At 46.3% G+C, this 13,485-nt stretch overlaps 1 protein-coding gene across 1 annotated transcript; it reads left to right on the forward strand.

Annotated features, from left to right (window-relative positions):
* Positions 1–7,881: 7,881 nt before the first annotated feature.
* EGR4 (early growth response 4) lies at positions 7,882–10,581 on the forward strand. Its single transcript, XM_069976054.1, has 2 exons — positions 7,882–8,011; positions 9,296–10,581. Exons 1-2 carry the CDS (start codon positions 7,882–7,884, stop codon positions 10,579–10,581), a joined length of 1,416 nt encoding a protein of 471 aa, XP_069832155.1.
* The last annotated feature ends 2,904 nt before the right edge of the window (positions 10,582–13,485 follow it).

Below are 13,485 nucleotides of genomic sequence, written 5' to 3' on the forward strand. Positions count from 1 at the left end.
TATGATTCCTAACAGCACTACATGTATGATACATGACAACACTACATGTATGATCCCTGGCAGCACTACATGTATGATCCCTGACAGCACTACATGTATAATCCCTGACAGCACTACATGTATGATCCCTGACAGCACTACATGTATGATCCCTGACAGCACTACATGTATAATCCCTGACAGCACTACATGTATGATCCCTGGCAGCACTACATGTATGATCCCTGACAGCACTACATGTATGATCCCTGACAGCACTACATGTATGATCCCTGGCAGCGCTACATGTATAATCCCTGACAGCACTACATGTATGATTCCTAACAGCAATACATGTATGATACCTGGCAGCACTACATGTATGATCCCTGGCAGCGCTACATGTATGATTCCTAACAGCACTACATGTATGATCCCTGACAGCACTACATGTATGATTCCTAACAGCACTACATGTATGATCCCTGACAGCACTACATGTATAATCCCTGACAGCACTACATGTATGATCCCTGACAACACTACATGTATGATTCCTAACAGCACTACATGTATGATCCCTGACAGCACTACATGTATGATCCCTGACAGCACTACATGTATGATCCCTGACAGCACTACATGTATAATCCCTGACAGCAATACATGTATGATCCCTGACAGCACTACATGTATGATCCCTGACAGCACTACATGTATAATCCCTGACAGCACTACATGTATAATCCCTGACAGCACTACATGTATGATCCCTGACAGCACAACATGTATGATACCTGACAGCACTACTAATGCCACCCACCAGTCCTTTCTGCAGATTGTAAACCCTTACCAGACTTTAACCTCAGCACCGACAGCTTCACCAGAGCCCAGAACTTTCATCACGCCTCAGCACCTTCACTAAGACCTAACAACATCACCAGACCCTCAGAGTTGGTTTTGCTCATAGTCGGTTCTCCTTAGAGCCGATTCTACTCATATTCATTTGTTCTCAGGGTCGGTTCTTTTTAGGGTCAGTTCTGCTCATAGTAGGTTCTCCTCAGGGTCGGTTCTGTTCACAGTCAGTTCTCCTTAGAGTTGACTCTACTCAGTCTGTTTTCCACAGGCTCGGTTTTGCTCATAGTCAGTTCTTCTCGTGGTTGGTTCTGCTCGTAGCTGGTTCTTCTCAGGGTCGGTTCTGCTCATTAGCTCTTCTCTGGGTCGGTTCTGGTCATAGTGGGTTCTTCTCTGGGTTGATTCTCTTCATGGTTGGTTCTACCCATAGTAAGTACTTCTTAGGGTGGTTCTTCTCAGGGTTGGTTCTTCTTATAGTTGGTTCACCTTATGGTCAGTTCTGCTCATAGACGGTTGTCCTCAGAGTTGGTTCTGTTCATGGCAGGGTCTCCTAAGAGTCGATTCTACTCATAGTAGGTTCTATTCATGATTGGTTCTATTAATGGTAAGTTCTCCTTAGAGTTAATTCTACTCATAGTCGGTTCTCCTCTGGGATGGTTCTACTCATATTCAGTTCTAATCATAGTTTGTTCTCCGACTTAGTTCTGCTGATAGGTTCTCCTCAGGGTGGGTTTTGCTCACACCTGGTTCTCCTCAGGGTTGGTTTTGCTTATAGTCGGTTCTCCTTAGAGTCGATTCCACTCATATTCTATTATCCTGAAGGTCGGCTCTGCTGAGTCGGTTCTCATAAGCGTCAGTTCTGTTCATAGTAGGTTCTACTCAGGGTTAATTCATAGTCGGTTTTCCTCAGAGTTGATTCTACTCATAGTCTGTTCTCCTCGGGCTTGGTTTTGCTCATAGACGGTTCTCCTCAGGGTCGGTTCTGTTTATATTCGGTTCTCCTTAGGGTCAATTCTTCTCATACTAGGTACTCTTCCTGGTTGATTCTGCTCATAGTAGGGTCTTCGCAGGGTCACTACTGGTCATAGCGAGTTCTCCTCTGGCTCAATTCTACTCATAGTCAGTTCTACCCATAGCAGGTTCTACTCATGGTTGGTTCTGTTCATAGTCAGTTCTCATCAGAGTTGATTCTACTGATAGTCTGTTCTCCTCAGGGTTAATTCTGCTCATAGTTGGTTCTACTCAGGGCTCAGGGTTGGTTCTGCTTATAGTTGGTTCACCGTTTGGTCGTTTTCGCTCATAGCTGGTTCTCCTCAGTGTTTGTTCTGTTTATAGTAGTTTCTCCTTAGAGTTGATTCTACCCATAGTCAGTTTTCCTCTGGGTTGGTTATTCTCATAGTAGGTTTGCCTAACAGTTGATTCTACTCATAGTACGTTCTCTTCAGGGTTGGTTGTGTCCATAGTTGGTTTTCCTGAGAGTCGATTCTATTTATAGTAGGTTCCCCAAAGGGTTCCTTTTCTCATAGTCAGTGTGCCTTAGAGTTGATTCTGCTGATATTCTGTTTTCCTCTAGTTGGGTTATACTCATAATCTGTTCCCCCTAGGGTCGGTTCTGGTCATAGTCAGTTCTCCTACTCATAGTAGGTTCTATTCATGGACTGTTGGTTGCTTCTGAAGGTTGGTTCTGCTCATAGTGAGTTTTCCTAATTGTCGTTTCTACTCATAGTTGGTTCTCATTAGGGTCGGTTCTGCTCAAAGTAGCTTCTCCTCAGGGTCAATCTAGTTCATAGTGTGTTTTACTCTTGGTTTGTTCTCCTCAGGGTTAGTTCTGCTCATGGCAAGATCTACCAAATTGATTCTACTTATGTTGGTTCTGCTATGAGTCAGTACTCACTGCAGATTCAGCTTGTGGCCAGGTTTGCCCATTATTGGTTCTGCCCAAGGTCAGTTCGGCTCTTGTTTGGTTCTGCTTATAGTCGGTTCTGCTCATGGATAGTTTAATTCATGGTTAGTTTTTTTCATGTTCGATTTTGCCCCTAGTTGGTATTACACAAGGTCAGTTCTGTTTACAGTACATTGGTTAAGCTCATGGTTGCTTTAGCCCATGGTCGGTTCTGTGCACTGTTCACTTAGCTCATTGTCAGTTGCTTCTGCTTGTGGTCAGTTCTACTCACATTGGGTTCTCACATTCATTTTGCGGTCTTCAGCAGGACTGTAGCATTTCCTGTCATCCACCAGGGGGCGCTCACCTCCCTAGATCTGAAAACACCAAATATAATATAGCCCATATAAGTTCATAGATTCCCCTCTCATCCTCACTGCTATATATAACAGAGCAGTAGAATACTTGAAGGGGTACTCCCAGCTCAACTAATATAAGTATACTTGTAGGACACGTCAAGTTCAATATTTTTGCAAATACAGTGGTACCTCGGTTCTCGAACTTAATTGGTTCCAGAAGGCAGTTTGAGAACCAAGCAGTGTCTTCCCATAGGAAATAATGTAAATGTGATTAATTGGTTCCAGCAGCCACCAATAATTACCTGCAATACTTATTTATTACACTGATAAGTGCTCAGTATAATCACTACAGTACAGTACAGAACAGCACTATACTGTACAGGACATTAAACATAAGAAATGTTCATCAGAACCAGCAATTATAGTACAGTAGTCACCAACTCCTAACCCATCCTTTACTGTATAGCGTCCCCCCCCATGCAAGCAGTGTAATGTATGGGAGATGGTGGTGCACTGCCTGTACTACTACTGCACTGTATATGCACTCCAGCAGTCTTATACAGCACTGTACTGTATGGGAAGCCTCACCACTGCCTAACTCGCCAGGTACAACCCACCATCCACGCTCGCAAAAACGTTCGAAAACCGAGCAAAGTTCGAATTCCAAACACTACTTCTGGGTAAATTTTCGTTCGAATACCAAGCAGTTCGAGTTCCAAAGCGTTCGAAAACTGAGGTATTACTGTATATTAATTTAGCAAACATAGCTCCTTCTCCCGATATGCTGCTCTTTAAATCCCATTGTTGACAGCCTAGGTTACCGACCATCGATCTGCTCTAAAAGCAGTGGTCTGGCTGGTAAATATGGTATATAGCTTTGGTATAAATGTTTATTTATGTCCTGTACACTGTCCCGTGATTGGAGTTATGCAGTTTACTAGGGGTTTTTATAACCTCTGCTTGCTGTCAGTTAATAAACACTTTGTTAAATTCTATAGGATGGAAAAAGCAGGAGAATGCTCCCCCCCCCCCCCCCCCATGATTATGGTGCCAGGCTTGTCTATAAGAAATAAAGGTCACATGATCTTGTATCATAGGGGATGGGACAAATCAAGGCTGGCCAATCTCTCGGAGGGCCCCATAGTAGTCATATGGCCTACATCTATGTTACGTGTGCTTCTGCATTAGAACCAGCATTAATCCTTTGCTTATCACACAGATAACTGTAACAACACTTACCTACTGGATCACCTTCAGTACAAAGCATAGTAACAATTCTTACTTGTAGTGAATTGTTTCATTGGCTGATGCTGCTGGAAGTACCTGGAAGGAGCTGGAGGAGCTAGAGGTTGAGAACCCTGGGCAGTGTGCTACTTTCCACTCCACATGATTGGGTCCTGCTGGGGATTCGCTAACAAAGGTTAAGCAAAGAATGGATCTTGGTCTTGGATATTTGACCTTAAAAGAAATGTCTGACAATATTCACAATTCCAGTGCAGGCAGGGGTGGTGGTGAACTTAATAAAAAAAACTATACTTACCAGTCCATGTGCCTGTGCAGTGCTGCATCACCAGGCTCCTGGACCCTGCTGGATATCATTTTCTCTCTCTTTCTTGTTACGTCACAACCTGGTGGGAAAGGGTGGGAGATAGCTCTCTCAGGCAGTCAGTGACTGTAGCGGTGTCCTGCCCCAGTCACTGACTAGCTGAGGGTGGGCATTCCATCTACCGTATCAGGATGCGGTGCTGGGATGACATAGGGACTGGGAGGGAACAGGGCCCATACTGTGGTGCTGGGAGGACGCAGGGCCCATACTGAATATTTTTTTTATTTCCCCGGGCTTCTCCTTTAAGTATCCTGTTTTCATTGTAGCTCTTCAGTCAGGTGATTTCTGCAGTAATACATGTACAGGAACCGTCAGTTATGTAAGGGAAAATCCAATACTTTAACGCAGTGAAAATCATCAATCTCAAAATGATGGGCAAAAAAAATATTTGTAATACCTGAGATGAGCACTAGAGGTCAGCAGTGCACCATGTCATTTGTATACTAGCCTGAGCAGGATTGTATGTACCATAATAACTACTAAGCGTCTGCTGCTGGGGTAATGCACCTGTGTGGCCCTATACCTGTATGTTCAAAAACCTAGTCCACTAGAGCTTGTACTACAAGTCCCATCAGCAGAACAAGGTCAACAATGGAGTTGTCTCTGGGTTCCAAATATTTTTTAGACCATAAAGACCATTGAGAGAAGAAACAACAATCATCATGGTGGAGGCTCTTTGCTGTAGGATCAGAGGAGCATAATTCCTGCACCTGCGCAAAATACGACAAAAATACGACAAAATACCATTATAATTCAATATGGGAAATGAAGGGTTAAAGCTGTATAAATGGTATAATTATTGGTGGTATCTTCCTGGCAGATCCCCCGAATCTTCTCTACACCCCCTGTATCTTCTTATCAGCCCCCCTGTATCTTCTCTCCACCCCCTGTATCTTCTCCCCACTCTCTGTATCTTCCCTACATCCCCTGTATCTTCTCTTCACCTCCTGTATCTTCCCCCCACCCCCTGTATCTTCCCCCCACCCCCTGTATCTTCTCCCCACTCTCTGTATCTTCCCTACATCCCCTGTATCTTCTCTTCACCTCCTGTATCTTCTCCCCACCCTCTGTATCTTATCAGCCCCCCCATATCTTCTTCCCACCCCCTGTATCTTCCCCAACCCTCTGTATCTTCTCCCCACCCTCTGTATCTTCCCTACACCCTCTGTGTCTTATGAGCCCCCCATATCTTCTCCCCATTCCCTGTATCTTCTCTCCACTCCCTGTATCTTATCAGCCCCCATATCTTCTCCCCACTCCCTGTATCTTCTCCCCATCCCCCATATCTTCTCCCCACCCACTGTATCTTCTTCCCACCCTCTGTATCTTCTCCCCTCCCCTGTATCTTCTCCCCATCCCCTGTATCTTCTCCCCATCCCCTGTATCTTCTCCCCACCCTCTGTATCTTCCCCACACCCCCTGCATCTTCTCTCCACCACCTGTATCTTATCAGCCCCCCCATATCTTCTTCCCACCCCCTGTATCTTCCCCAACCCTCTGTATCTTCTCCCCACCCTCTGTATCTTCCCTACACCCTCTGTGTCTTATGAGCCCCCCATATCTTCTCCCCATTCCCTGTATCTTCTCTCCACTCCCTGTATCTTATCAGCCCCCATATCTTCTCCCCACTCCCTGTATCTTCTCCCCATCCCCCATATCTTCTCCCCACCCACTGTATCTTCTTCCCACCCTCTGTATCTTCTCCCCTCCCCTGTATCTTCTCCCCATCCCCTGTATCTTCTCCCCACCCTCTGTATCTTCCCCACACCCCCTGCATCTTCTCTCCACCACCTGTATCTTATCAGCCCCCTGTATCTTCCCTACACCCCTTGTATCTTCTCCCCACCCTCTGTATTTTCCCCCATTCCCTGTATCCTCTCTCCCCCTGCATCTTCTCCCCACCCCCTGTATCTTCCCTACACCCCCGTATCTTATCAGCCCCCCTGTATCTTCCCTACACCCTCTGTATCTCCCCCCATATCTTCTCCCCACCCCCATATCTTCCCTCCACCTCCTTTATGTCTCTACACTTTCCCCATCCCCCTGTATCCTTTTCCATTACCCTATTTACTTTTACCCCAAGTCCCCCTGAATTCTCTCCCTAAAACCTTTCTTCATCACCCCTTCCCAGCCCCTCATACCTTCCCCTATTACCCTGTATATCCCTCATCACCCTATTCCTACTTCTATGACCCCTTTAACCTGACCCCCACCCCTGAATGCTACCCCCACCCCAGCCCCTCCCCTCAGATCTGCTCCTTCTGAAGTGTTGAGAATTCACAACTTTCCTGCACAGGTTTTATTAAAAGAAGAAGAAAAAAAAAAACATCACAACAACAAGAAGCAGCAGCAGCAGTAGCCGGGAGGCGTCACAATAAGGAGAGATCTCCTTTTTGGGAGTCCCCATCCTACATCCTGTGTCCATATATGGGCATTTACGTCACAGCAGCATCACTGGAGACTCCTGAAATGGAGAGATCCCAGGCAGCGGAAGATCAGGGGCTGCCCCTGCTGCATATATAAGGAGGAGGCAAGGCAGGAGCATGGATACAGGAGCAGCATCTCCTCCTCAGCACAGCAAGGCAGCAGCCCGGCACACAGCTGCCCCCTACAGCAGCAGCAGCAGCAGCAGCCCCAGCCCGGCACACAGCTGCCCCCTACAGCAGCAGCAGCAGCCCCAGCCCGGCACACAGCTGCCCCCTACAGCAGCAGCAGCAGCCCCAGCCCGGCACACAGCTGCCCCCTACAGCAGCAGCAGCAGCCCCAGCCCGGCACACAGCTGCCCCCTACAGCAGCAGCAGCCCCAGCCCGGCACACAGCTGCCCCCTACAGCAGCAGCAGCAGCCCCAGCCCGGCACACAGCTGCCCCCTACAGCAGCAGCAGCAGCCCCAGCCCGGCACACAGCTGCCCCCTACAGCAGCAGCAGCAGCCCCAGCCCGGCACACAGCTGCCCCCTACAGCAGCAGCAGCCCCAGCCCGGCACACAGCTGCCCCCTACAGCAGCAGCAGCAGCCCCAGCCCGGCACACAGCTGCCCCCTACAGCAGCAGCAGCCCCAGCCCGGCACACAGCTGCCCCCTACAGCAGCAGCAGCAGCCCCAGCCCGGCACACAGCTGCCCCCTACAGCAGCAGCAGCAGCCCCAGCCCGGCACACAGCTGCCCCCTACAGCAGCAGCAGCCTCATATGCAGCTCACCATCATGGATCTCTCTTGCCAGGACTCCATCTACTCCAAATACCCGGAGGAGGAAGGGGAGCAGAGCCTGGGGGCAACAGGGGAGCAGCCAGCAGCAGCGCAGAGCAGCCCAGAAGCCCCCCAATACCCTAGAGGTAAGAGCCCACCTATCTGGAGGGGATATGGGGGGATCATAGGAACACTGCAAATGGGGGCGGTGCATGGGGGGCTCCAAGACTCAGGCTGTCATGTCAATGCTGTGGATTCAAGGCAGGGGAGCAATACTTGTGTAGGTGTATAAGAGGGGCAATACTTGTGTAGGTGTATAAGGGGGGCAATACTTGTGTAGGTGTATAAGGGGGGCTTACAAGCAATGGATGAGGATGTAAGAGTTAAAGCAGTGGTAGAAGAGTGGGGTGAAAGGGTTAATAGAAGAGTGATGGTTGAAGGATTGGGGGTGTAATGGTTAATAGATGGGGGTGAAGTATTTTAAAGGTAAGATGAAATGGCTGAAGAATGGGGTGCAATGGTGGAAGAATGGGGTATAATATTGGAAGAATAAGGGCAATGGTGGAGGAATGGGGTGCAATGGTGGAAGGATGGGGGACAATGGTGGAAGGATGTGGTATAATGGTGGAAGAATGGGGGAAATAGTGGAAGAATAGGGTGCAATGGTGGAAGAATGGGGTATAATGGTGGAAGGATGGGGTGCAATGGTGGAAGGATAGGGTATAATGGTGGGAGGATAGGTTCAATGGTGAAAGGATGGGGTTTAATGGTGGAAGAATGGGGTATAATGGTGGAAGAATAGGTGCAATGGTGGAAGGATAGGGTATAATGTGGAAGGATGGGGTGCAATGGTGGAAGGACAGGGTACAATGGTGGAAGGATGGGGTACAATGGTGGAAGGATGGGGTGCAATGGTGGAAGGATGGGGTGCAAGGTAAAAGGATGGGGTAGAATGGTGGAAGGATGGGGTGCAATGGTGGAAGGATGGGGTATATTGGTGGATAGATGGGGTGCAATGGGGGAAGGATAGGGTATATTGGTGGGAGGATGGGGTGCAATGGTGAAAGGATGGGGTATAATGGTGGAAGAATGGGTGCAATGGTGGAAGGATAGGGTATAATATGGAAAGATGGGGTGCAATGGTGGAAGGATAGGGTGCAATGGTGGAAGGATGGTGTGCAATGGTGGAAGGATGGGGTGCAAGGTAAAAGGATGGGGTAGAATGGTGGAAGGATGGGGTATAATAGTGGAAGGATGTGGGACAATGGTGGAAGGATGTGGTGCAAGGTAAAAGGATGGGGTAGAATGGTGGAAGGATGGGGTGCAATGACAGAAGCACGGGGTGTAGTGCTCGGTGGTATTGGCCTTGGGTGTGTATATGGGGGTCCTGCAGGCACTGAACTCACCACAGCTGTTCTTTCCCCCCTCAGGTGTCTATGGGAGTCCTTTGAGTGAGGAAGCCTCCGACTACCTCTTCCTAAGCAGCCAGCCCTCCCCACCTCTCCCTCTTAACTACTCTGGGAGCTTCTTCATAGAGTCAGGCCCAGAGCACAGCCATGACCCAGAAGCCTTGTTTAACATCATGTCTGGGATCCTTGGACTGTCTCCTTTCTCTGCGCCTCCTCGTGTGACCCGTCAGGATTCTCTCTACTCGCTCCCTGAGGCCATCCAGAACCACATGGACCTGTACTCTGGCTGTCAGCCCAACCTGAACATCTCGGTGGGGCAGGGCTTCTCTGGGCAGCTGTATTCTGCCTTCAGCAGCACCGAGGACATCCACCAGGTGCCCAGCTCACCCAACCTGGGCTCTTCCTGCTCCACCCAATGCTTCTTTGACTCTAAAGTGGTCTCCAACAAGCACGACATGGACCTGTCCCCCATCTCCCCCACATTGGATTCTTTCAGTGGCCAGTGGGACTCACAGGCATCTCAGAACTTTGGCCAGGCTTCCTACCCTACAGATGGCTTTCTGCCCCCTGACAACTCTTCTCCTGTGTTTCATCCCTTGGAATCTAAAGTGGAGAACCTAATGGCCTCCTGCTGCCAGTCCCAAGTGGGCACCCTCCCTGGTGAGGAGTCTGCCCTGTACAACATGGACTTCACCCCTCAGCCTAACTCTTATGACTTCACTGAGACTCAGGTTGACCTTAAGCCTCAGCTGCTGTCAGACATCAAGTACCAACTGGGCCACCAATCCTCCGTGTCGGGCCTAATGAGCCGGGAGGAAGCATACCCTCAGCATTCTCCTCCAGTCATCTCCACTGACTTTCTGGGTCTTTCACCAACAGCGGACAGCATCCTCCCTCCCAACACACTGGCTGAACCCAGAAAGAAATACCGCAGGAACAAGTTTCCGGCCAAATGCTTTCGGCCCAAGCCCCATGAGAAGGCCTTCGCCTGCCCGGTGGAGAGCTGCATCAGGAGCTTCGCCAGGTCAGATGAGCTCAACAGGCACCTGAGGATCCACACTGGGCACAAGCCCTTCCAGTGCAGGATCTGCCTGAGGAACTTCAGCCGCAGTGACCACCTCACCACCCACATTAGGACCCACACCGGCGAGAAGCCCTTCTCCTGTGACCTCTGCGGCAGGAGGTTTGCCCGGAGCGACGAGAAGAAGCGACATGGCAAGGTGCACCTGAAGCAGAAGACCAGGACTGAGGAGAAACTCAAGGGACTTGGCTTTTACTCCATGGGACTGTCCTTCAGCACCCTGTGAAGACCCTAGACCAGGGTGTTACTTGGCTTTACTTTACTCTTCCTTGGAGATGCCACTTGTCTCCTCCAGGTTGTCAGCTCTAGCCTCCACTACTCCTTGGGAGGATCTAGTGTGGCTTGTGGCTCGGCTGTTCCTTGCATGGCTCCGTCCTCTGTTCTCTATGTGGTGTATACAGGACTGGTGATGTATACTTATATCAGGACCATGCTTCAGCACCTGGACAGCTCCGACTGTGGGAGCAGCGTGGAAGGAGAGACGTTCTCTGCGGATACTGCAGAGCTGTATATATATATAGAGACTGCATTGCATTAGACATGGACTGTTCCCCTGCTGTCAGGCACTTAGTGTGTGTGCGTGTGTGTGGATGATGGCGGAGTAGTCCACTGACAATGATGGGAGTCTGGTCTCACTGCTGCTAGGAGTGGACGCTCGGCTTGTACAGATGGTTGGATCCTATTTTTAGAGAACTGTTATTACGCCTGTATCCTCTTTGTATAGACGCTGATGCTGGAGTTTTATGGCAGCCGCTGCTTACTTGTATTTATCATTTTTGTATTAAAAAAAAAATTCAGATGAAAGTGAAAATTTCAAATGTTTATTTTTTCAAAGAAATAAAGCTGGTTGTGATTCACCAACATCACCTGGTCATGTGACTTTTATTATAGGGATCGTGGGGGTGGGGGTGGGGGGTTGTTATACCTAGAATGGTGGTCCTGCTGCTTATAAGGGACAAGTACGCCATCTAATATACTACTACAACTGTACTATAATGCCTATATCATACTACTACTCTAATACTCCACCTAATATACTACTACAACTATAATCTCATACTAATACTCTAATACTCCACCTAATATACTACTACTACAACTATAATCTCATACTAATACTCTAATACTCCACCTAATATACTACTACAAATTTACTATAATGCCCATCTCAGACTAATACAGTACTCCAATACTCTACCTAATATACTACAACTATAATCTCATACTAATACTCTAATACTCCACCTAATATACTACTACAACTATAATCTCATACTAATAATCTAATACTCCCCCTAATATACTACCACAACTATAATCTCATACTACTACTCTAATACTCTACCTAATATACTACAACTATAATCTCATACTAATACTCTAATACTCCACCTAATATACTACTACAACTATAATCTCATACTAATACTCTAATACTCCCCCTAATATACTACTACAACTATAATCTCATACTAATACTCTACCTAATATACTACTACTCTAATACTCCACCTAATATACTACTACAACTATAATCTCATACTAATACTCCAAATACTCCACCTAATATACTACTACAACTATAATCTCATACTAATACTCTAATACTCCCCCTAATATACTACTACAACTATAATCTCATACTAATACTCCACCTAATATACTAATACAACCATAATCTAATACTACTACTCTAATACTCCACCTAATATACTACTACAACCATAATCTCATACTAATACTCTAATACTCCCCCTAATATACTACTACAACTATAATCTCATACTAATACTCCACATAATATACTAATACAACCATAATCTAATACTACTACTCTAATACTCCACCTAATATACTACTACAACCATAATCTCATACTAATACTCTAATACTCCCCCTAATATACTACTACAACTATAATCTCATACTAATACTCCACATAATATACTAATACAACCATAATCTAATACTACTACTCTAATACTCCACCTAATATACTAATACAACTATAATCTCATACTACTACTCTAATACTCCACCTAATATACTACTACAACTATAATCTCATACTAATACTCTAATACTCCACCTAATATACTACTACAAATTTACTATAATGCCCATCTCAGACTAATACAGTACTCCAATACTCTACCTAATATACTACAACTATAATCTCATACTAATACTCTAATACTCCACCTAATATACTACTACAACTATAATCTCATACTAATAATCTAATACTCCCCCTAATATACTACCACAACTATAATCTCATACTACTACTCTAATACTCTACCTAATATACTACAACTATAATCTCATACTAATACTCTAATACTCCACCTAATATACTACTACAACTATAATCTCATACTAATACTCTAATACTCCCCCTAATATACTACTACAACTATAATCTCATACTAATACTCTACCTAATATACTACTACTCTAATACTCCACCTAATATACTAATACAACCATAATCTAATACTACTACTCTAATACTCCACCTAATATACTACTACAACCATAACCTAATACTACTACTCTAATACCCCACCTAATATACTACTACAACCATAACCTAATACTACTACTCTAATTCTCTACCTGCTTTTACTCTAACACTCAACTTTGACTATTATAACACTGGAGGCATTGCTGGGGGTTTAGCATGTCCTGTATCAGCCTCTAACCCATATGTATGTACCTCTAATGCATGTTCACAAGTACAGAATTGCACAGTGCACAGGTGTATGATTTATTACCGGATAGTGCATGGTGAAGTTCCCATTAAAAGCAATGGGACTTACATAAAATGCTTACTATGAAAGGAAACACTGGTTTGTGGGTTAGATGAGGGACCCAGAGCTGGGATTCACATCTATTAAACATATGCCTGCTTAGATGGGAATACCCCTTTAGGCCAGGTTCATACTACGTAAAAACAACGACCGTATTTCATAACAATGGTTGTTGTTTTTACATGGTGTGAACCTGGCCTTAAGTGTTATGGACATGAGCTGTGGAGCATAGGGGTTCTGATAAGTGACTGTGGGATAATCCAATGCAGGGGGTCTCAGGAGGGCATCCTCACTGATCTACCATAGGGGGTATGATC

Source organism: Dendropsophus ebraccatus, chromosome 7 (assembly GCF_027789765.1).
Source record: "Dendropsophus ebraccatus isolate aDenEbr1 chromosome 7, aDenEbr1.pat, whole genome shotgun sequence".
Classification (NCBI taxonomy): Eukaryota; Metazoa; Chordata; class Amphibia; order Anura; family Hylidae; genus Dendropsophus; species Dendropsophus ebraccatus.

Excerpts from the sequence above, each read along its gene's own strand:
- EGR4 (XM_069976054.1), top strand. The coding sequence starts at position 7,882 with ATGGATCTCTCTTGCCAGGACTCCATCTACTCCAAATACCCGGAGGAG. Across the intron at positions 8,012-9,295 it reads AGCCCCCCAATACCCTAGAG|GTGTCTATGGGAGTCCTTTG; the intron begins GTAAGAGCCCAC and ends TTCCCCCCTCAG.